Below are 23,345 nucleotides of genomic sequence, written 5' to 3'. Positions count from 1 at the left end.
ATATATTTGGAAGATAAAATACTATTGATAATTATGATAAAAGTTATTGTTGAAAAATATTTTTATAGGTTATTGGGAAAAAATACTAACAAATGGGAAAAAAGAAATTGATCATCTTTAGGAAAGCATCTTCCTAGTCTGGGAGCCAGATTACAAAGGATTAAGAAGTGAGAGCTAAGGAAAAGAGAGGCAGGAAATACAGATAATCTTTTCTAATAGTTTCTCTTATAGAAGTGTGATTAATAAAGAAGTATTTCTTAAACACCAAGTGCCAGGCATTACTAGGTGCTAAGCACTGGGAATGCAAGACAAAAAAACACTCTCTGCTCTCTACCTTTATTGTGTGTGTGTGTGTGTGTGTGTGTGTGTGTGTGTGTGTGTGTGTGTGTGTGTATATATAGCTATATAGCTGTGTGACCCTAGGCAAGTCACTTAACCTCAATTGCCTCAGCCAAAAAACAAAACAAAACAAAAAAAAAACTGTAACAAATATGCGTAGTCAAGCAAAAATAAATTCACAAATATATTGTACCCAAAAAGATACGTCTCATTCTATATCTGAGTCCACTGACTCTCTATGAAGAGGTGGGTATCCATCATTCATCCTCTGGAGGAATTATGATTGGTCACTGTATGGATCAGAGTTCTTAAGTTGTTGGGCTGGTTGTTGATTTTGTTATTTACATAAATTGTTCTCTTGACTTTCTTCATTTTATCATTTCATACAAGTTTTTCAAATTTATCTGGAACCATTCTTTTCATCATTCCTTATGAACACAATAATATTCCATTATATTTGATTATCACAATTTGTCTAGTCATCCCCCAATTGATGGATATCCCCTTAATTTTTAGTTATTTACTATTACAAAATAAACAGTTTATACTTTTAAACATATAAGAGCTTATACTTATCAATTAATCAACCCACATTTATTACCACTTACTATGTGCCACACATTATGCTGAGCAGCGGAGATACAAAGACAAAATCGCCATCCCTGACCTCAAAGGGATATCATTCTAATAAGGGAGACAAAATGAAAACAGTCATGTATATGCAAGCCATATATACAGTGTAATCTTAGAGGGAATGAACTATTAAGTAGAGTGGGGAAGAGACAGGCCAGGAAAGGTGTCTTATAAAAGGTAAGATTTGAACTGAGGCTTGAAGGAAGCCAGGTAACAGATTAGGGGAGAAGATTTCATTCATGGAGGATAGCTACTGAAAAGGAATACTTAGATAGAAAGACAACATGTATATATATACATGTACATATACACGGATACAGGTATAGGTACATACATACACACACTCAGTCAATTCTGCTATAACCTGCTTTGAAAATGTGAATTTGTTCCAATGCGATTATTTTAAATCCCTCTATTATGTCATGATTTGAGCATAACTAGAACTTTGTGTTTGCTTATGTTCCATTTCGTATGTAAAAAACCTCAAAAATACAGAAAATGGCATCACTTCACATAACTCTCAAGTTGCAACCCTTCCAACAGCAATAAGCTAATTTCAAGTCATGGTCAAGATAAAATGCCCTATTTACTGCCTATGTTCTGGTGCCCTCAGAGTTGTGGGTTAAAGCCTAACCATTCTAGTTTGCTTCTGTGCCCAAGCACATTCTATCACTTCTTTTGGCTTGCTCATCTGAAATTTCCACCTGTCCAACTTTCAAGAGTTTTTTGACCAGCCCTAGTGTGTAGGAATTGTGATTTTTTATGTGAATTCTACAATCAGCTTTTCTATAGGTATGACTTAGTCATTTCTAAACATCATCAGGTTATGCAAAATCAAACAAAAATCACAGGGTTTTTGGAGAAAATAGGGTAAAGGACACAATACTCAAAAACTTAATCAGTGATATTACAAAATTGCAGCAGCTGCTGGACTGCTGGAACAATTGGACAAAAAAAATTTTGTAGTATTTGTATATTTCTTAGGCGTTAATATGTATAAAAATGTGAAAACATGAAAATAAAACATTTTGATTAGGTTGTAATTATTTTTTAATATCACTGATTAAGTTTTTGAGTATTGTGTCCTTTACCCTATTTTCTCCAAAAACCCTGTGGTTTTTGTTTGATTTTGCATAACCTGATGATGTTTAGAAATGACTAAGTCATACCTATAGAAAAGCTGATTGTAGAATTCACATAAAAAATCCAAGGTAAGCATTAAGGGGATTTTTAGGATGATTACTCAAGGGGAGGGCAAAGTTGAAGCAAGTTTTTTTTTTTTTTTTAAGATAATGAGAGATATTTGTAGGCAACAGGAAGGGCGTATTTAAGGAAATATTAAAAAGGAAAGGAGAATGACTGAGAAGGTAAGCCTCTAAGATAGAGGATGAATCAAAGGAAAGCAGAATGGGAAGACGAGGCAGGGGAGTGATAGAGAATAAATAAGGTTTTATATATGGAAGGGAGAAAAGGAAATAATTAATCGTTATAACCACCCTGAGGAGTAGGAGCTGTTATTAGCCCGTTTTACAGTTGAAGATACTAAGGCTAGTAAGCTATTGAGTGTCCCATGCTGGCTCTTTCCCACTTCTATCCACACTACCCCTGTATTCTGCTCCATCATTTAATAATTTTTCTTAGTAAATTAGAGGTCCGAGTACTTTTTGGAAAGGAAAGAAGGTCGACTGTAGGCAACTTGAGAACAGAAGAGGTCTGGAACCGCTATTCTGGGGAGTGTAATAGAGGCTCAATAAGAATAAAGCATTGCTGTGGGGCATCCGGGTCCAACTGAGATTAACTATCATCTCTTTGTACTCCAGTTATTTTAGCTGAATTACTTTCTCCACTATAATTCAGCAGCATGAAGAGCTGAGAAGTGGGCTCATTATACTTGCTTGCACTATCTACCTTGGAATAATAGTCATGGAAACCTCAAAGCAATAAGTAGCTGAGCAATTATTAATTTGTTTGGGCCCCAATTTCTTCCTTTATAAAACAGGGGGTGGGGTTAATAATATCTGGCTTTCCTTGAAGGATTGTGTGAGGAATGAAATCATGTACTGGCAATTATTTTGTTAAACTGTCAAGCATTCAACATTAAAAAGGGTATGTTGTAAAAATGATCGTTCTTAGGGGGCAAAGAGCAATTATAAACCTTTCCTATTTAGTGCAGTTTGTTCAAAATGTTACCAAGGAGCCTTCCCCCAATCCAAGTAAGGTATCATCTAAGAGGAACCCACCCACTCCTAGTGATCAAAGCGCTTGCCTACTCCCTTCAATGATCCCAGAGATGCCAATCATAGGCCCATAAACAATGAGTAGAGTAGAACAGTTCTGTAGAGAGGGGAAGCTGGGAATTGGTGCAACTAGCATTGACAACACTAGCATTCATGATTTTTCCTTTCATACCTAAAATCCACATCTCAATTTCTTGTTTGGCGTGTAGGATGGGCCAGAGCACTTAATTATAATTCTAGAGAGAGAGAAAAAAAAAAAAAAACCAAGTAATTCCTATTCTGCCTCTCTGCGTCTGTCTCTCTCATTCTCCAGTGTCCGTTTGTTGCTGTCTCCCCCCTCTCTCTCCCCACTTTCCTGAAAGAGCCTTGCAAAGGATTTAGAATTTAAGGAGCAATGAGAAAAGGCAAATTAATTCTAGGTTGATTGAGGATGCAGAGATAGATGTGGCACAGTGTAGAAGCTCTAATGAAGATGTAGAAAAAAGGGTGTTAGGAAAGACTTTAGCAATAAAAAAAGGTGGTCTCTCTGCGGCCGCCCTCAGGCTCCAGAGGAGGCCCATGCCTCCACCTGTCCCATCCGTGGCCCGCTTTCTCCTGGGCGCTCCTCAGACCCAGGGCTGCTTTTTCTGGGAGCGCAGTAGGCGCTTAATAAACACTTAGTGAAGGACCGGCCGGGGGCCCCCAGTAATCCTCTCCAGCTCGAGCTCTACGGCTGGCCCTTGGCCCCCCCCCTCCCAGATCAGTTTCTTTTCCCTAAGAAGGGGAATTCTCCACAACTACGATCCCTTCACCTCAGTTTTCTCAACAGCAAAGTAATGATAATAAAAGTACTACTTTTCAGAGCTGTTGTGGCAGTATAACAAGGTAGTGCACACACTACCTTTGGGTAGTGTAAAGCTTTGGGCACACAATAGGCTCCTAAAAAACGCTTATCCCCCTTTCCCTTTATTCCTCCAAACAAGGCCGTCTTTGAGTAGCCGCTTAAAGGGAGGATGTGTCTTTAATATACTCTAATGTTCTTCAAGCTTTGTAAATTGGGAGCTATGGAAATGAAATGGGGTCCCCCTCAAAATTGCACCAGACCCACCTTTGCCTGAGAAAATTCAAGGCTTACTTCTGTGTTATTGGAGGGTCTGGGATTCAAAAAATCGCCCCGCTCTTGGGGTTTCGACTCAGACTAGCCCTTGCCGAGGGGGCATCGGCAGAGCTCCCCAAAGGCCACGGGCAGGAACGAGCTTAGAATTCGGGGGAACGCCAGTAACTCCCCCCAACTTCTGTAGCGTACAAAGGCAAAGTGTGGAGGCCAGTGCGCCGTGCGACCGCATGTGCGAGCGCGTGAATTAGGGCAGGCTCCGGCTTTTTTCCGAAACAGGCACAATTCAGCCAGGGGCGTTTCTAGGTTTCTGGACCATTTTCGTGGGGATGAGAATGGGGGCGCTCGCCCCGCCGCCCATCCAGTCTCCTTTCTGTTCTCAGGACCATCCCCGCTCTGTACACCTGCTCCCGCGCTCCGCGGCTTCAGACTGTTGACCTCCAGCACCCACCCACTGGCCCCTCCGTAACCTCCAGCCCACGCTTGGGGCAGGGACGGCGTCCCCTTTAAGGGTATCCCGAAGTGGGTGGGGTAGGAGGCGCCAACCTTTGGGTGGGGTCCTCCTAGTCTTCCTGGGGAAGGGTACGCGGGTTTGCGGAGGGCGTCGGGGGCGCGGGGCACGCGCGGTGCCGCGTCGAGGGTGGACGGCACTTGCGAGCTGGCGCCCGAGCCTGGGGGAACAGGTGTCCTGAGTTGGTAGTGCGGGCGGGGGAGGACGCAGGGGGCGGGGGCACGGCCGCTCCTTCGGGCTTTATAAGCCGTCCGGTGGGCGGCGCCGCCGCTGGTTGCAAAATAGCGCCTCGGAGGTGGCCCGTGCCAGTGCGGCTGAACGCGCCCATCCAGGCCGGGCGGCGTGGGCCGGGGCCCGGGCCGCCCCATGGCGTTCTCACTGGTAAGAGGTCGGGCTAGGAGGTGGGACTGAGGGATCGGCGAGCCCAGCGCGTGGCGCGCCTCGCCCTAGCCGCTGCGGGCGGTCTCTGCTGGGCCCGGAGCCACGCGCCTCGGGCGGGCGCGTGGGCTGGCAGATGGCATCTCGCCCGGGGCGCTGCAGGCACCTTTACTTAGAGCTCCGGGCCTGGGCGCACTGCATCCACGGAGAGGCGGCGGCCCTGCCCGGAGATGCTGCGAGGCCTGTTTGCTTGGAGGGGGGGGAGGGAGGGAGGAAAGGGGCGGGGCGCGAGTCACATGTCCGCGAGCGTGGAACCTCGTGTGTTTGTTTGAGGGAAGGGACACGCGCTTCTACTCGTGATTCTGTTGCTTTTTCATCTTAAAGGAGCTGGGGGGATCCCGTGGGGGTCTATCACGGAGCTCCCTGAGCTTCTCCCACTTGTAAAGCGTGTTGTCCTAGAGTGGAAGCAGCCGTGGGTGGCATGGAGTTGGAGGAGGGGGGCACAGGGATTTCCAGGGGGAGCCTCGCGGAGCAGGGGTTGGGAATGGACCAGGTCGGATGGGGGACGAGACTCAGCAGGTCCGCGGCCTTCTGCCTACCCGGACGTGGTTCTACGTGACCTGCGTTCTGGCTGGTAGTCAGGGTTGCGGGTGTTAATACCGAGTTACGCAAAAGGCCTGGAGGCAGGAGCTTCACGAGCAGCCACAGGGGGGTTACCCGGAGGGGAAGGGCCCCCTAGGAGTCTAGAAACGCCACGTGGGGGCGGTCCCCTGCAAGCCCAGACGCTCCCCTCCCCCCGTTGTTTCTGCTGAGGCGTCCTCCCCCTCCCCCCCACCCTAGGTCCAGTGGCTCGGTGCGGGCAGGAGCGGTGAGAAAGTGAGAGCTACCGACGGCCCCTGGGGCGACGCGTCTCCTTTAAGGGCGACTCCGCTTGGCCGCGGCCTCTCCCTCGGGCCGCCGCACGCTCCCCCCCCTCCCGCCCCGGCGGGGGGGAGGGGGGTCACGTGGTTCACACGTTCGGCGCTGGGAGCGCGGAGCCAGGGGCCGCCCGGAGTCGCCACCGCCGCTGCCTCGGTTCGGAGGGGCCCGACCTTCCCAGGGAAGGCAGTGTCCCTAAGTAACGGGCCGAGCCTGACCAGAGTGGCCGCCACCACCGCCGCCACCACCCAGGTAGGGTGGGGTCGGGGCGCAGCCACGTCAATCCCGGCCCAACCCGACTGAGCGGACTGGGCGGGTTGGGCCGGGCGGGGCAGGGCAGGGCCCGGCGCCGCGGAGACCTCTGGGGGGCCGGGGGAGGGGGAGAGCGAGAGCGGGCGGTCGGGCGCGAGGCGTCCACGTGCGAGCGTGGACCCTCGGGTTCTCCCCGGGCCCCAGAACTTGGGGGGCATTGGCAAAGGAGGGGGACAGCGCTCTAGCTGGGCAGAACCGATCCCGAGGTCGGTCCGGGCTCGGAGCCACAGCAGGAGGCCTTCCCCGAGGTGACCCAGGGTGGGGTAGCAGGGCTCGCGCCCCTCGGGGTCAGCCGCAGGATGCTCGAAGGCCGAGGGCTCGATGACGGGCGTTTGGGTGGATGCTGCTCAGTCGGGGGGGCACCCCTGAGCAAGGAGCTAAGAGAGGGACCCTTTTCTTAATGTTTCTGCCGCGTGTGGACTCTCCCCAAGTGTCAAAAGCGGGGCCCTAGCCTTCCCCGCCTCTCCGCCTTTCAGACGAGCTCGCCCACGGTTCGTTCCAGCCCTGCGTCTGGCCATGCCTTGGTGCCGGAGGCTGCCCCCCAAAATGTTGGGAAAGAGCTCCGCCTCCCCAAGCACCCTTTGGCACCCAGTCTTTGTTGGCGGCCAGCTAGCTCGGAGCCGTAGGATGCCGAATCCGAGCTTTGTTCCAGTCCTTTACCCTGGTTACTGGTCATCTACTTTGGGAGTCAAGGGTTGGTGCTGTAGTCATCGCGTTCCTCCCCCCCCCCCCATGGGAACCTCCAAGTACTGTTAATGAGGGTACAGGAATTCTAAAAGAGTAGGGGGAAGGGTTTAAAATCACTTATGAGGGGGGCCTGCCAAAAGGTTAAGCAGGTTTCCCGTTTTCTTTTCTCAGAGAGCCCTATTTTATTTTATTTTTTTAAAGACTTACGTAGGTTTTTAGGATATGAATTTCTTTTAAAGATTATCTTTCCCCCCATATTTTTCTCGTGCCAAGAGTTATTTTCCTTTGCAGGACCACACCTTGACAAAGACAGGGCGATGGGATGGGTGTGGGGGAGGGTAAAAGAAACCAACACACTCCATTGGGGAATCGCCCCCTAAAACAGGAGGGGAATGGGGGGAGGGTTAGGTGTGCTCTGTTCTTAGAGAGAATTGACCACAGATCCAGGTGAATAGAGTCTGCTTAAGGGAGCCTCGGGCTTCCTTTCTGGCCACAGGCCACCTACTTTTACGGGCTTTTGTCAAGTCCCAACTGTTACAGCATACTCATTTTGAAAGGACATGACTTCTAGTAGGGAGAAGTTTCTCCCCTACGAAGTTTAACAAATAGGTTGATAACACTGGAGAAAAGTGTCTTTGAGAACTGTCTGCCTTTAAGATCTCTCAGGTGTCTGGGGAAATGGGCTTAAAAAAACCAGTACGTGCTTTTAGAATAAATTGTTTATGTCCCCGACTTTGTTCTAAAGCTCTCAGATAAAAGCTGCCTGAAGAGGAAGCACTAAAGTGAACCAGAACTTGGTGCCATTTCTGGAGCTTAGATAACAAGGGGGCTCTTTTAGTAGTAACTACTGCTACTAAGGAAAACAACATTAAAGCAGAACGTTGACATTTTGTCAGGCTCTAGTTTTTTCAGCTAGCTGAACTTGGAGCACTTTTCTGGATATAAAGTGTAATTTAGACCACATGATCTTAATGTATGGACAAAGACTTGGAAATCGAGGAAACTTTTGATTATATATTGTATATTCATAATGGATTTTAAAAGTTTTTTTTTTTTTTTTTTTAGAAGTGGGGTTGAGTAATTTGAGCCTTCTTTCAAATTCGGGAACCCATACCAAATCAGCATCTCAGGATAATTTCTTACCAGCAAGATTCTTTGAAGGGAAGCAGATTTAACAACTAAAGAATGGTCAAGATGGTGGGGGACAGGAAACGGTAGACAGCCTACAAAATCTTAGTCTGGAACTCTGAAGAGCTTTGGTTTGCAAGGGGAAGGGGTTTAGTGGGTGAAAATGATAAAAAAAAAAAAGTCGTGTCTACTCTTCTTAATAGATAATAATAAAATACCAAATCTGACTCATTTTCTCAGGATTTTAGATCCCTCTGATAAAAATCATACTATGCTTTATATAAAACCATCTTTTGTAGTTGCAGACTGTATATGCATCAAGAAAGTGTGTAATATATTATTTATGAGTATGATTACCACCAAAACGGGGTTTGAATGTGAAAATTCTTGATTTACTATTTTATTAAGGAATTAAATGAATAAAAGATGTTTGGTAAGAAGTTGTAACTATAATAAAAAAGGAATGACATTTTTAGATTCCAGACTTCAGATATGAAAAAAAGGGAAAAGTATAAATAGAGCAAGAAATACAGCAAAAAAATTAAACTTTATACATGCCTCTATTTTGTAGTGAGAGAAATAGGCCAGGCTGCTTATTTAATGTAAATAAATGGGACAGCTTTTAGTTTTCTGCTTCCTATTGGTTGCAATTTTGATAAACCTTTTCCTTTGGAGACACTTTTTAGGAGCTGAAGCTAGCATGGCTGTTGTAAATCATCGGCACAGCAATACTGATATTAGCAGGAATGTGCTTGCATTTACCATTCTTTTTGTATTGAGGCAGAGTTAACTGATCTGATAGTGTCTGGAAAGGCAGGTAAAGTTTACTGTTCAAAAGGAGACCTGCTTCCTTTAGTGGGCAAGTTGAACATCAATTAAAATTACCAGAATGTTTTCCCTACTAGAAATGGATTCGTCTTAAATTCTAAAACAGCTTTTAAGGGTCAATAAAGATAAACTAGATCTTAAATGTAGCATTTACTTTTAACTGTAATTCCCATACCAACTTAGATTTCTATAGAGGATTAATCAAAATTTCAACACTACAGAATATGTTCCTTTGGGAATGCTCATAATGCATTGTTCCTCTAGAGATAGTCTAGGGTTCATTCTAAAGTCTGCAATAACAGAACAAACTCGAATTTGCTACTAGTAGAGTATGATAAGCTTTGCTGATCTGATTTTCCTTGTGGGTATACCTGCTGAAATATAAACATAGCTTTCTTCTCATTCAGAAGCTTTAAAGTCAATAATTGCTACAGCATTGGAAACTAATAACTATTGTCTTCAGCTGCCTTTTCATCCAAGTTGTCAATCACTTACCAAACTGGAACTAGGCTAAGAATTCAATCTTGACTTATTTTATAACTAAGATAGTTATGAATATAATTGGTTTCTCACATCTTTTGTTATAACAAGTAATCTTTATGCCAATAAAATTATTTTGGTCATCACTTATATCCTTTGTTTAAATGGCCACTTGCAACCAAGCTACCAGGTGAAATTAATCAGTTGTTCTAGTACTTTTCCTTTGAAATCAGTGGATTAATATGAGTTATTGTCTTTAGATTTGAAGAAAAAAGGGTGACTTTGAGTAGTAAATAATCTTTTATTCTAATGTAAAGGTTCTTGGAGTACATTGACAGATCAGATAGAATGCTGGTGGTCTGTAAATTTGCATGGAAAAAATTCCATTTTTACTTTATGGATTTATGAATTTAAAAAAATATCCTAAGTGTTCCATAGGCTTTACCAAGCTGTCAAAGGAAAGGGGTCCATGACACAGAAAGGATAAAGAAACCTAATTTTTATATCTATCCTACTGTTTTATCCCTGAGTATATCAATCAAAAAGCACTTATTGAACACCTATTGTATACCAAATATTGGGCTACACACTGGAGAAAGGTAAAAGCAACCCCTGTTCCCTGCCAGTTATAATAGAGGAGACATCAAGCAGACAACTGTATTCATGTAAAATAAATACAGGGTAAATGAGAAGTAATCTTAGGAGGTACTAGCAATGGAGATACTAGAAAAAGGCCTACTCTGTAGATCTGCTTTTCTTTTTTCTTTCTTTGTTTTTAATTTAATTTAAACTAATAGCTTTATTTTCAAAATACGTGCAAAGATAATTTTCAACATTCATCCTTCCAAACTTTTCTCCTTCCCTTCCCTCCACTCCCCTCTTCTAGACAAAAAGTAATCCGATATGTTAAACATGTGCGTATTTCCACGTTTATCATGTTGCACAAGAAAAATCATAGATGTGCTTTTCTATACTATGTCTAATCCTTTTTTATTCTTAAGAATGAGCCAGGAAACTAGTAGACTAGTAGAAACTAATAACTAGTAGAGGGGCAGGCTTCTGCTGAGAGGATTTTACTTTTTTCCCTAGTTTGGCATGACGCAATTGTAATTAGCACCTTTTATTTGAACTTAAAAGCTAATGTAATTCAGAGATCACCTGTATCCTGATTTAGATGGCAGTTTTTAGTGAAATTTTTTTATTTTAAATCAAATAAAATTATTTTTTTATGATACTTGGACTTGACATTCTAGAATGCACATTTGATCTAGAATTCTACCTTTAAAGATAATTTGTACAATAAATTTCTTGGTTAGTGGTTTGTATCAGTTCTTTCTGGGTAGTAACATGGCTAATATTAACTTTTCTCCTCAGTCTTGGCAGAAGGCCAGAAACTGGAGTGTTCGTGTGGATGTGTGAGAACTTTAAAAGTGAGTCTAGAAAGGGAGGTGTTAAAGATGGAAGTTAAAGATTTGACCCTTCTTACAAATCAGCCTCCATCAGTCTTGCTTTTATCTCCTTGCTGGAACTGAAACCTCCTTTAAGATCATCAGTGACAATCTAATGATTATAACCATAGATTTTCTCAGTTATGAAATTAGACAGGATCTGTTTCAACCCCAATATTTAGTAATTGGGGAAACTTTTTGTTTGTAACTTGTCCTAGATCCTCTATCTAATGGTAAACCTCTATGACCAGTGTTATTTAATTTCTATTTGATTACATTGATTACTCACTTCCTTTTAGAAATTCTCTTCCATTGGCTTTCAGAGGCCTTTGAAAATGGTTCTTCATTTTTTAAACCTCTGTTCCATTTTTTTTTTCCAATTGTAACTTCTCTATTCATACTCCTATGTAGTTCTACTCAAAGCTCAATCTTTACCAGAATGTTTTTCTCAGAGTACATTCTTGTTCTAAGTATTTACCACTGCATTGGACTGGACTCCCCAATCTATTTCTAGTCCTGACTCTTTTTCTGGACTGAAATAGCTCTATCTACTTGCTAGATATATTCACAGAATTTAAAACATCTCTTCCTTTCCTCTCCTCTTTATAAAGAAATCTTAAGCAGCACCTTCAACTTTCTGCATATTTGTCTGGTTCACTCCTGGTAGCTCTTTTTCTAATTAGAATTAGATGGTAATTTCCTTGAGGGAAAACTGATTTCTGTGTAACTTATACATTTAGTTCCCAATAAATATTTGGTGTGGTGCAGCCACCCTTTGTTTCCTGAGGTGTTCAACCTCCCAGTCACCCTTGAATATTCCCTCATCTCTCCTCCAGTTTCCTCAACCAATCAATAGCTGGTATTATCATTACACCATCTGAGTAGGGAGTGTAACTGTTGAGAGGTGGTAATCCAACTTTCCTTGAAGGCTACTACTGAGGGAGTGGTTTGCCCATTATGCTTTTGGGTAGTTCTGGTTATCAGCAAATTTGTCATTGCATCAAGTTTTAATTTGTGCAATTTTCCAACCATGGCTTTTAGTTCTGTTATAGAATTGACCAGGAAAAAAACTCTCATCTCTCTGACTTGATGGGTCTTCATATACTTGAAAATAGCTCTCATGCCCAGAATCTTCTCTTCTTTGGACTAAGCGTCTTCAATTCCTTGGATTGTTCCTCATACAAGCTGATCTTGAGTTCTTTTATGGCTTTCTTGTTTGGCTGCCTTTCTCTGGATGTTTTTTCTGGTTATTGATGGTTCTTCCTAAAATATGGGCTCTAAAACTAGGCATAGTAATATAGCTGGAATCTGTGCTCAAGAGTCTAGAAAGTGACTCTTGATTTCCCATTTTCAGGACACCTTTTGTCATCATCTAAGATTGTTTTGGATTTTTTTTTTAATTGCCTTATCACAATGTTCAGTCACTGAATTTGTAATTCATAAAAAGTGACAGATCTTTTTCTTCAATAACTACTATCTTCTCCCACTGCATTCAGGAACCATCTTCAATCATCTTGATCTAGATCTATCTGGTCACTGGATCCAGATGGGAAAGTGAGGCAGGTGACCTTGCCCAGCCTCTCAATGAAATCCAATTCACATGCAGGTCATGGCACCTCCTCCCTGATGTCATGGTCCTCTTGAGAAGGAAGGACAAACAATAACTACTACCTAATCAAACCTCCTCCTCTTATATTCTTGTATCTGCCTTTTCTTATTCCTTCTACTTATAGCATATTTTCATAGCTCAGAAGATGTCAGGTCATGGAGCTAGGATCTGAGCAAGAGGCAAGGAAGGATCTTCTGACCCTCTTGGACGAACCTCTTAAAGGCTTTGGGAGAAAAGTATTTAGTCCAGTTCTCACAGGATTGTAAGTAAAAAGTGGTTAAAAAAAAGAAAAGTTTGTAAGTAAAACGATGACAACAACATTTGTAATTTGAGTCTGTGTTTCACATTCAGTATGCTTTCCATTGTACCAGATTACCTCCAGTTGCCAATTTAACATTTATGAAGCATATGATTTCCCCTTTCATGATACCCCTCCTTTGGAGTGGTTCTAACCTGTCTACTGAGAGATAGTCCTGTCTTCCACTCCAGTCATGTCTTCATTCTGAAAGAATTCTCAGGCAGATTGGTTTCTCCTTATCCCTCCTCAGTTTAGACCTTTTCTGCCAACCGTCCCTACTCTTTAGTGACTTCTTTTAGTAACTCCTGTGCCATTTTGTTTCTATGGTACTTACTTGAGATTTAATTCCATACCTCTTACATTTCCTTTGTGTTCCTAACTAGCATTTGAACGGAATAAGATTAGGGACCATGGCTTATATTTTTATATTCCTTAGTGCTCGTATAATTCCTCGTATTCAGTAGGCACTCAAATGTTTGACAAAACAGCAATCTTAAAATCAATTGTAAGCTTTCCCTTGGGTTTTTGTCAAGGGAACAGTGAGGCTTTTATGGGAAATAAGTGTCTGCCAGTTGTGCAGTACTTGTTTTTTTCTGGTGTGATGAATTTCCCTTTACATTCACCTTTCCTATACTGAGATGCAGGGTCATTTAATAATAAAAAAGCTCCTGAATATTTGAAGCACTTAAATTCAGTACAGTACATGGCTGAAGAACAGCATCTGCTGGCTCCCTTTCGATTGCTCCTATGGGACAACCCAAGCCAGCAGTAATGGTATCATTCTCTTTTTTCAGTGCCCGAAGAAGCCACATAGCTCCTGTTGTGAGGGATTTCTCTGTGAGAGTAAAGAAGTTGGAAAATCTTCAAAGAGGTGCAGAGAGTCCCTCCCCAAGAGGCGTACCTCCTCTGGCACTGTCCAGCTCCTTTTTATAGTCATTCTTCACTGATGTGGAATCTTGGGGATTAGGAGGAGGATGGGAGTTGCAGAAAGGCAGTGTGGTATCTTTTCACAAGAAAGCTAACAATAAGGCAAGTATAAAAACATTTGTAGGACAAACTCTGGGGCATCAGAGGAATGAAGACTCAGTGCCTTTAGTGATTGAGTAAGTATAAGATGACATAGGGATCAACAGTAAAATTGCCCATAGTATTTTATTATTTCAATTACATATAAAGATAGTTTTCAGCATTCTTTTTTTTTTTTTTTTTTAAGATTTTGGGTTCCAAATTCTTTTTTTCTTCCTTCATTCCTTACCTCTTCCCTCTCCAAGATAGCAAGCAATCTGATATAGGTTATACAGATTGTCATGTTGTGAAAGAAAAATCAGAACAACAAGGAAAAAAACAAGAAAGAAAAAGCAAACAAAAAAGAGGTGAAAATAGTATATGCTTTGATCTACGGTCAGTCTCCATAGTGTTCTCTCTGGACGTAGGTGGCATTTACCATCCCAATTCGATTGGAATTGTCTTAGGTCACTATTGCTGAGAAGAGCTATTATTAATTGATCATCACGGAGTCTTGCTATTTTACTGTGTACAATATTCTTTTGGTTCTACTCACTTCACTCGGCATCAGTTCATGTAAGTCTCTCCAGGCCTTTCTGAAATAATCTTGCTGATTGTTTCTTATAGAACGATAATATCCCATTACATTCATGTACTATAATATCCATTTATTCGGTTTACAATTCCTTGCAATTACAAAAAGCTACAACAAATATTTTTTCACATTGGGATCCTTCTCTATTACAATATTTTTGGAATATAGACCCAATAGTGACACTGCTAGATCAAAAGGTATGCAGTATGCACAGTTTTACAGTCCTTTGGGCATAGTTCCAAATTGTTCTTCAGAATGGTTGGATCAGTTCACAACTTCACAAACAATGTATTAGTGTTCCACTTTTCCCACAACCCCTCCAACATTTATCATTATCTTTTTCTGTCATTTTAGCCAGTATGATAGGTATGAAGTAGTATTTCAAAATAGTTTTAATTTACATTAATCAGTAGTGATTTAAAGCATTTTTTCATATGAGTATAAATGGTTTTTAATAATACTTTATCTGAAAATTGTCTAAATATCCTTTGACCATGTACCAATTGTTGAATGACTTGTATTTGTATAAATTTGAGTGGGTTCTCTATGTATTTGAGAAATGAGGCCTTTATCAAAACACTGGCTGTAAAAATAACTTTCATTTTCATTGAAACTGCTCTTGTCTTATTACTACTTATAGGCATACCTTGTATGGCTTCCTGGTGTGTGTTTTTTTTTTTTTTTTTTTGGTTTGTTTTGTTTTGAGTCCGGGATCTTTGTTTTTCTTGAATTCTCCAATGTTTGAATTGAAGTTAATTTTATGGTAGGGGTGATATGATAAAGGAGGGAAAGAGAGGCTAACCAGCCTTTTAAATAAAGCCTTACACATTTTCTTTAAAGAATTCGAAAGCGAGAACATTCAATGACTAGTAGATACTGGTTTTAGGACTGTAAGTGAAGATAATCTAATGACACTTTTATAGGAGAAATTCTGTGTGAATTTTTGAGAGAATTTAGGGAGTTTTTGATTCAAATAAATTTGCATTATACATTTGATCCCTGTGGACAGCAGGATCTGAACTAGGCTCTGGTTTCTGCTCCTTGTAGGCATGCAGGAACAGAAGTTGCAAACCTTGTGCAGATTCAGAGGGAGTAGGGCCATGGCCACAGCCATGTGGATTCCTACCCAGAAGTGGGGGAGGTCTGTGAAACATCCCATTTACCTTGAGAACTTTTTGTATCTATTATACCACTTAACGGTTGCCAGAACTCAGGATCCAGGTTCCTGTCTACCTAACTTTTGCTCATGGAATTTATTCTCCTTTGGTATTTCTTGCCAATTCAACTAAAATCTGAATGTTCCTTAAGACTTGACAGTATTACTATATCATCATCATATTAGTTTGAGAACTTGTTATATCTGTAATATATTTTTGAATTGTTTAAGAAAACCAAGTTTCTTGAAGGGGACAAACCATATTTTTCCAAAAACTTAATACCTTCTTTAGTATCTTGACAGTCTAATGTATATAAAAAACTTTCAATGAATAATTGCTTATTTTCATATATTGTTATTTGGAGTGATAATATGATAAATCATTGGTTTTGGAGCCAGGAAATCCAGATTCAAATCATGTCTGACACATACTGGCTTTATCATCTTGGGCAAGAACTTACTTAACTTTATAGTGGGCTAGGCAACAAGTTCCCTGAGGCTATAAATTACAGAAGATGCTGACTTGAATTGGTAAAGGGAGTATGTGTGTGTATAAGTGTGTGTTTATGTATAATTTTACTTGTCAAAGTTCCCTATATCAATGAAATCCCAGATCTACTCCCTGTCCTGCTTGATATTTCCAAAGCATTTTCATAGAGATCTTTATTTGATTCTTGCAAAAACACTTGAGTTAAAAGCTGCTCCTATGTATGGTAAAATAACAAGACATTGAATAACAGACTAAGATTTGTTCATTATTAATTTAACTTGATAATGTGAGGTTTGAACTAAATGAATTTAGGCTAATGGACTCTTTTCTCTGTCATACTAGAAAGAAGACACAGGGAGGATTAAAGACTGCTGGGATAGCCTTGAAGCCCCTGCACTTTCAACTTGTAGCAATGCTGATATTTTTCGTAGAATAAACGCCATGTTGGACAACTCTCTGGATTTCAGTCGAGTCTGCACAACACCTATTGCAAAAGGAAGACATGATCACTTGTCAGGTGATGTTGCTCTGCTGTGGAAAGCAGAAATGGACTGGGTTGTTACAGGTGCAGCTAACTAAGAAATTTGTAATTGTGAGGGCTAGGGTGGATTACTACTATACTCTACATTGGATATTTAATTTTTGTTTCATTTTTTTTAAAGATTTGACATGAGAATCTAGAAAATCCATCCCTGTTGATTGTTAATGATAATATTAACTAGAGTTTGTATTTTTTTTCTATTAACAAGAATTTCTGTTTGGGGATGCAAATAGGAGATTGTAGACAATTAACCATAAAAACTATTGAAGATTAAATGTTGTAGAACACACTTTTATTTGGACTGGTTTCAAAAGCACTGAAAAATTTTTAGGCAATGACTTAATTGTACTAGATGTTTCAGGGTTTGCAGAATGCTTTCCTCATAACCTGTTAAGTAGGAGAAAGCCTTAATTCTCTTTTGGAAGTTTAAATTGCTCTTTTCATCTTAATGATTTTTGAGGACTGGAGTAAAATATTCACCAGATGGGTAGCAAAGATGGATAGAAGCTTCATACAAATTCCCTATTTGTGTGGAGGCAACTACTTTCTGAAGACTAATGGTTTCGAAGATACTTAGTATAGACATAATGTATAATAACTTATCTTTTTATAGCATTATAACATGTCAAGAATGCATTTATAGATCTGTATATATTGATATGTGGGATTTTTAGATTAAAGTGATTTTGTTTTGGGAGGTTTTATAATGGACCTTGATTATTGGAGACTCTGGGATGTTGTACACCTAGATTTGGAAATCACTGAACTATAAAATGTTGGGATTTTGGATTTCAGAATTGCTTCATGAAGGTCCAGTAATATATAATAGCTATCTTTTTAATTTTTTAATATTACTTTTATTCATTTTTTAGATATTTCCCAGTTATATGTAAAATTCTTTTAAACAATTCTTAAAAAATTTTTTGAATTCCAAATTAGCTGCCTCCCAATTCTGCCCCTTCCTTAAGTAAAACAGTTGAATATTGATTATACATGTAAACAACTTTAAAAAAAAAAAAAAGGAAAAGAATTTCTGCTTTTAGCTTTATCTAGTAGTAAAATTGTATCTCAATTAAATTTTGAATGGAATTAACCTGAAAACTGTCCCTTATTCTTGATGTCTCAAAGCTTGTTAAGAGTTGGTTACATTTTCATATTCCATATATATATAAATTTAAAATATTAAGAATTGTGTTATTGCTTTTAGTGATGTTTGAACAGAGGTACTTAAAAGTACATTTTGTCCTAAGGACCTCAAGAATATTTCCAGACAGTAGAGACAGTTGAAGAAAAAAGTTCTCTTGAAAAGTGGTTATAGTTGCTTTTCTATCATAGTTGCATTTCCAATCTATAAATAATTAGATTAAAACTACTTTTGGTAGAATAGTTTGATCTGTTTATACAGTTGGTTTTTTGGGTGCTCTAGGAAGCCATTTCTTAGACCACATCCACAGTTGGAAAATACTTGTCTTGGACTGCCTAGAAAAAGGTGTTTAGGATACTTTAGATTACTGTTGGCAGCTGCAAAATTCACTACTGTTTATTTCATCATACAGGTATTGTGGGCCAAAGATAAGTAAGAAGAATTGAAAGTATGAAAACACATCAAATAGGCAACTTTGAAAACCCTTTGGAGTCATCCAATGACAAAAATTTGCAGTCTAGTATTGACTTCTGTATCCTGTGTACAGTTTCCATCCATGATTGAAATATAAAGTCATGTTTTAGCAAGTTGTGGGGGGGGAAAGCTTAAAACTCTTCTTTTCCTTGCTCAGCTATGTGCCAGGCACTGTTGAGCACTGGAGATGCAAACAACAGTCCCTCTTTGAGAAGATCACTTTTGAATGGGGCAGATAACTTGTACATAGTATGTAGGGGCACACAGTCAATGGAACAGTCTCAAAGCAAAGCTTAGTGAAGCCTGGGAAAAGATTCTTTCAGGAGGTAGGACTGTGGCTGAGGCTTTAAGGAATCCAGGAGTCACAGGTGTGAGGAGAGCCAGAAAAAGTGATCAGTGACTGGAATAGTCAGGAGGCCAGTGTCCCTGGCAAGGGGGTACGTGTGAAATTGCTCTTGAGGAAAGGGTCAGGTGCCTTAAAAGTTAAAGAGGGTTTTATGTCAGTTACTTGAAGTAATGGGGAAAGGCACAGGAATTTACTCAATTAATCATGGTCAGAGGTGAATGCTGGAGGGAGGGAAGGGTGGGTCACTTGGACAGCTGAGAGGAATATGGACTAGGGAAAATGTTGAGATAGGGAGACCACCCAGCAGGCTCTTGCAGTAATTCAGGTGTGAGGAGATAAGGGCCTGCACAGAATGGTGATTGAGTCAAAGAAGAAATGTTAAAAAAGAATGGAGAGTTAGTTTAATGGTGGATAAGGAAATTGTAAGGAATCAAAGATGACACTAGGTTTTAGGTCTAGTTGACTGAGAGGATAAAAGTAAAAGGGAAGTTAAGAAACGGGGTGGGGTGATAGAGCCTCCTAAGAACAATTTTTAAAAAGCCAAATGCATGGTGAAAAAACACAAATCATAGCTACTGAAGATTTTGAAATGCCATTTTTTTTCTTTTACTAAATGCCATAGAAGCAACAATTTAAATGATATTTAATTTTTAAAAGTTCAAGTTTTAAAATTAAGCAATAGGAATTTTAAAGCCTCAACTTTTTTTTTCCCTTAAAAAAATTTGAATTATTTTCTTGGAGAATGTTCTCATAGGTTTGTTTTTCAGAATAATAGTTAAAAAAAAAAAAAGATCTTACAGGTTCACTACCCTTATTTAAAGATAATGAAACTGGAGCTTAGAGTGTAACTTTCTGAGGGTCATAGAAACCAAATCTTGTCCTATTGTCTTGATAGCCATTTTGGAGCCAGTTCTAGTGTAACTTGAATCATCTTCAATAACTTGAATCATCTCCAAAAGCAGTGAGCTGTGCATTTTGGTGCAGTGAAAACCACAGGGCTTAGTGAGGAAAGTGGGATCAGTGATATCTTTAAAAAAAAAAAAATAGCCTAATCAAAAGAGTAGCACAGTTTGATACATGTTAAATGTTGAGAGACTTAAATGCTAAAATAAATAGTGGCGGTAGCTGAAGCCTCAGGCGCCCATGGCCCTGCTTCTCTTGGGCTGTAGCAAATTTGACGGATTGTCAAGGCATGGAATCTGTAGCTGTAACTGTGAAGGAAACTCAAGATTTAGACCACCCCTTCTGAGCTTACAACCACCACAGTATTGGAAGATAAACAATAAATTATCCACTTGACAACAATCTAAAGTTTTCTTGTGGAAATGATCATTGGAAATTTGCAGCTTGAATAATTGTGAAGTGGTGTCTTCTGCATTCTTGATGTTTCTCAAGGAAGAAATCAAAAAAGCAGACTCAAAATTGTCTTTATGCTCAAAATGTTCCCTAATATACCAGTAGCAGTAGTGGAACAAATTTGAGTTTTTGAAACATAAATTATAGCAGAACCAACTGCTTTAATCTAAAACTGTATTTAGATTTTTCTCCACTTGTAGTAGTTAGTGGTAGTGCTATGTTTGAGATTTGAGGTTATAAAAAACATGACATTTAGATGAATGAGAGATTAGAATTAGAAGTTTATAATCTAAGTTTTGTGTTGTTGCGCTTTTCATAATACTTTAAATTAGAATTTATTTGGGCTAAACTTTTCTTAAAAAAATTGTTTATTTTTAATGCCTCCCCCCCCACAAAAAAAGTTAGAAAAAAAATGCTTTCAACTGTACTCTTGAGTACATCAATTCTTTATTTCATCCTGAGTCCTTTGGAATTGGAATACGTTGGAATTCTAATTGTCTTAATTCATATATCTCCCCAAATTTCTTCACATTCATACTTTTCATAGCACAATAATATTCTTTCATATTAGTATACTATATTTCATGCATTTCTTGATGTTTGTATGCTTAGATTATTTATTTTTGGCTGCCTGTTCATGCTTTCTATGTTATTTCCTTTCTCATCATTAGGTTGTAAGCTCTTTGATGAGAGACTTTGTGGGGTTTGTTGTTGGGGTGGGGTTTTTTGTATATTTAGCACAGTGGTTTATAGCACTGTGCATGGCACATAATCACATAGTTAATGCTTATTAACTTGATATGAGTGTTTTGTGTGCTAAGTCATAACAACTTGTGCTCAGAGCAGGGTTTTGAGATCAGGAGTACTGTCTATAAATCTATAGTGTTCTTTTCTCTATTATGATACGCAGATATAGATATCTACATTTATCTATTTCTATGCATAAATATATAAATATTAAAACCTAGATAATGTTAATATGTAGTTTTTAGGGATCTTATGTATGATTTAATGGTACCCATTTCTTTTGGGAGTTGACATCACTGGTGTAGTTCAAGTAGGGATATTAGCAAATGAAAGGGAATGACTAGCTTTGTAGCTTTTATTACGTATCACTGAAGTGCTTTTTTGGAAAGATTATACTTTGAATTTTGCATATTATGATTTTCTTCATAGTCTTGCTAGGCAGTGTTGTATTCTGAGGATACAAAGTAAGACAAAGGATACCTAGTATCTACATAGCACCTGAACACTTGTAAAGCCTCACAACAGCCCTAGGAGGGAGGTACTGTTATTTTTATCTTATAAATGAGGAAGATGAGGCTGAGAGAAGTAAAGTGGTTGCTCTGTGTTATACCAGGAGTTGAGGTGGGATTTGAACTTGGGTCTTCATGCCTTCTAGATTGCTCTAAGATGTAGAGAGACTGACAAATATACAAATAAGTAAATGCAGATAATTAAAAAAGGGAAGGAAACATGAGCCTTGAAAAGAAATAAAGATTTTGAGAGGCAGAGGTTAAAATAGGGTCCAATCTGGATGTTGGGAAGCTGCTTGGGCAAATGTGTGGAAGTGGGAAATGTAATATTGAGTACAAGAAATAGCCATGAGTCCTATTGAGTAGAACTATGTAATAAGATTGAAAGATGGGCTAGAATCAAATTATGATGGGCCTTCAATGGCAGACCTGGGGGGGGGAGGGTTGTGACTTAAGTAAGAAGCATCATTGTTCTGTTGTTTTTTTGGACATGTACAACTATGACCCCATTTGGGATTGTCTTTGCAAAGCTATTTGAAGAGGCTCATGATTTCCTTCTCTATCTCCTTAACAAATAAGGAAACTGAAGCAGATAGGGTAGAAACTGAGGCAGACAGGGTTAAGTGACTAGCACAGGATGACCCATTGTCTGGGGCCATATATGAACTAAGAGGAATCTTCCTGACTCTACTATGGTGCCACCTAGCTGCCCAAGTGGCAATAGGGTGTCTTTGCAAGTTTTGGAATGGCATTTTCAAACTTGGAACTGGTTGGAAGTTGGGAAAGGGGGACTGGAAACAAGGAAATTCTTTTAAACACTAAGCAAGAGGTAAAAACTGTCTAAACTAGGTTAGTTAAACATTAGTGGAGAGAAGGATGTAGTGCTCTATCTTCCTTTAAAGTCCAACTCAAATGCCGTCTTCTCTATGAGGCCTTTCTTAATTTCTTCTCCTCTGTAAATTTGTATTTGTGCTTTATAGGTATTTTCCCCAGTATACTTTGAGCTCCTTAATGGTCAAGAATTGTTTTTATTTGCTTGTATTCCTTGTGTTTGGTACATAGAAAGTACTTAAAAGATGCTTATTTACAGACATTTGCAAAAGATGTTATACAGATAGGACTATAACAAGATTTGATGATTGGATATGTATATAGAATAAGATGTTACAAAGATGACTCGGGTTACAAATCTAGTGAATGGGAAAGATGGCCTTTGATAGAAATGGAAGTGGACGAGGACAGATTTAAGTTGATTTGTAGAGATGAGTTTGTGGTTCTGAGGGAGTACCCAGACAACGTGTGGTAGGCAAACTGGAGATGTAAGGATAGGAGTTAAGACAACAAATGACTAGGTAAATGCATTTGAAAATTGACTGCACTGAAATAATTCAAACCATGATTGTTAGTGAGAGCCCCAAAAGAGAGTAGTTGAGAGGAGATCCTAGGGAACTTCCATAAGAGTTAGATGGATAATTTCAACAGAGAAAACTGAGGAATGACCAGATAGGTGGGAAGAGAATAAGGAAAGAGCATTGTCATTGAAACCATAGAAAAGATGATAACCTACAATTAGAAGAGTGGTCATCAATAATGTAAAAAGCTACAGAAAAGTCAGAGGCCATTGGGTTCAACAGATCATGGGTAACGTTAGATAGCATTTTCTACAGGAAAGTCAGAAGCCAGATTGTAAGAAGTTAATAGGTGTATTGTGCTACTAGAATTGTTTCAATCCGCATTTTTTACTAGAATTGAAAGGTTTTTCAGGTGGGGGCTACTGGTAATTTTCCCTCAACCAGTTATCCTCAATAATTCCTCAAAGTCTATAAGGAATTTGCTAATTTGTTCATTTTGTTTTGGTAATGCTTCTCTTTTCTGCATATGCGTTTCTTTTTGTAATGTGAAAAACTAATCACTATTTTGTTATTTAGAAATTATTTTTTGTTGAATAGATGAGAATTTCCTTCACAGTTGAGAAATGATTCCATTTCGTTATTTTAAAAAATATTTTCTATGCATCATTGATTTATCTTGTATTTTAGTATATAGTATGAAATGGGAGCTTGAGGCTATTTTCTTTAGCAAT

General features: G+C 39.7%; 1 protein-coding gene across 4 annotated transcripts in view; it reads left to right on the top strand.

Annotated features, from left to right (window-relative positions):
* Positions 1 to 5,100: 5,100 nt before the first annotated feature.
* CPEB1 (cytoplasmic polyadenylation element binding protein 1) overlaps positions 5,101 to 23,345 on the top strand; it is a 74,953-nt gene continuing 56,708 nt past the window's right edge. For 2 of the 4 annotated variants that reach the window (XM_051981917.1, XM_051981916.1), the window contains exon 1: positions 16,687 to 16,710. In XM_051981917.1, the coding sequence (XP_051837877.1) occupies positions 16,692 to 16,710 (19 nt within the window). In that variant the 5' untranslated portion in view covers positions 16,687 to 16,691. Of the gene's footprint in view, positions 5,195 to 16,487; positions 16,663 to 16,686; positions 16,711 to 23,345 lie in introns of those variants that run through there. The other 2 variants (XM_051981918.1, XM_051981919.1) reach the window with 2 other exon arrangements.

This window comes from Antechinus flavipes, chromosome 2, assembly GCF_016432865.1.
Source record: "Antechinus flavipes isolate AdamAnt ecotype Samford, QLD, Australia chromosome 2, AdamAnt_v2, whole genome shotgun sequence".
In the NCBI taxonomy this organism is placed as follows: Eukaryota; Metazoa; Chordata; class Mammalia; order Dasyuromorphia; family Dasyuridae; genus Antechinus; species Antechinus flavipes.
Note: the sequence above shows the minus strand (reverse complement) of the source record. Positions and strands in the feature narration are given on the sequence as shown.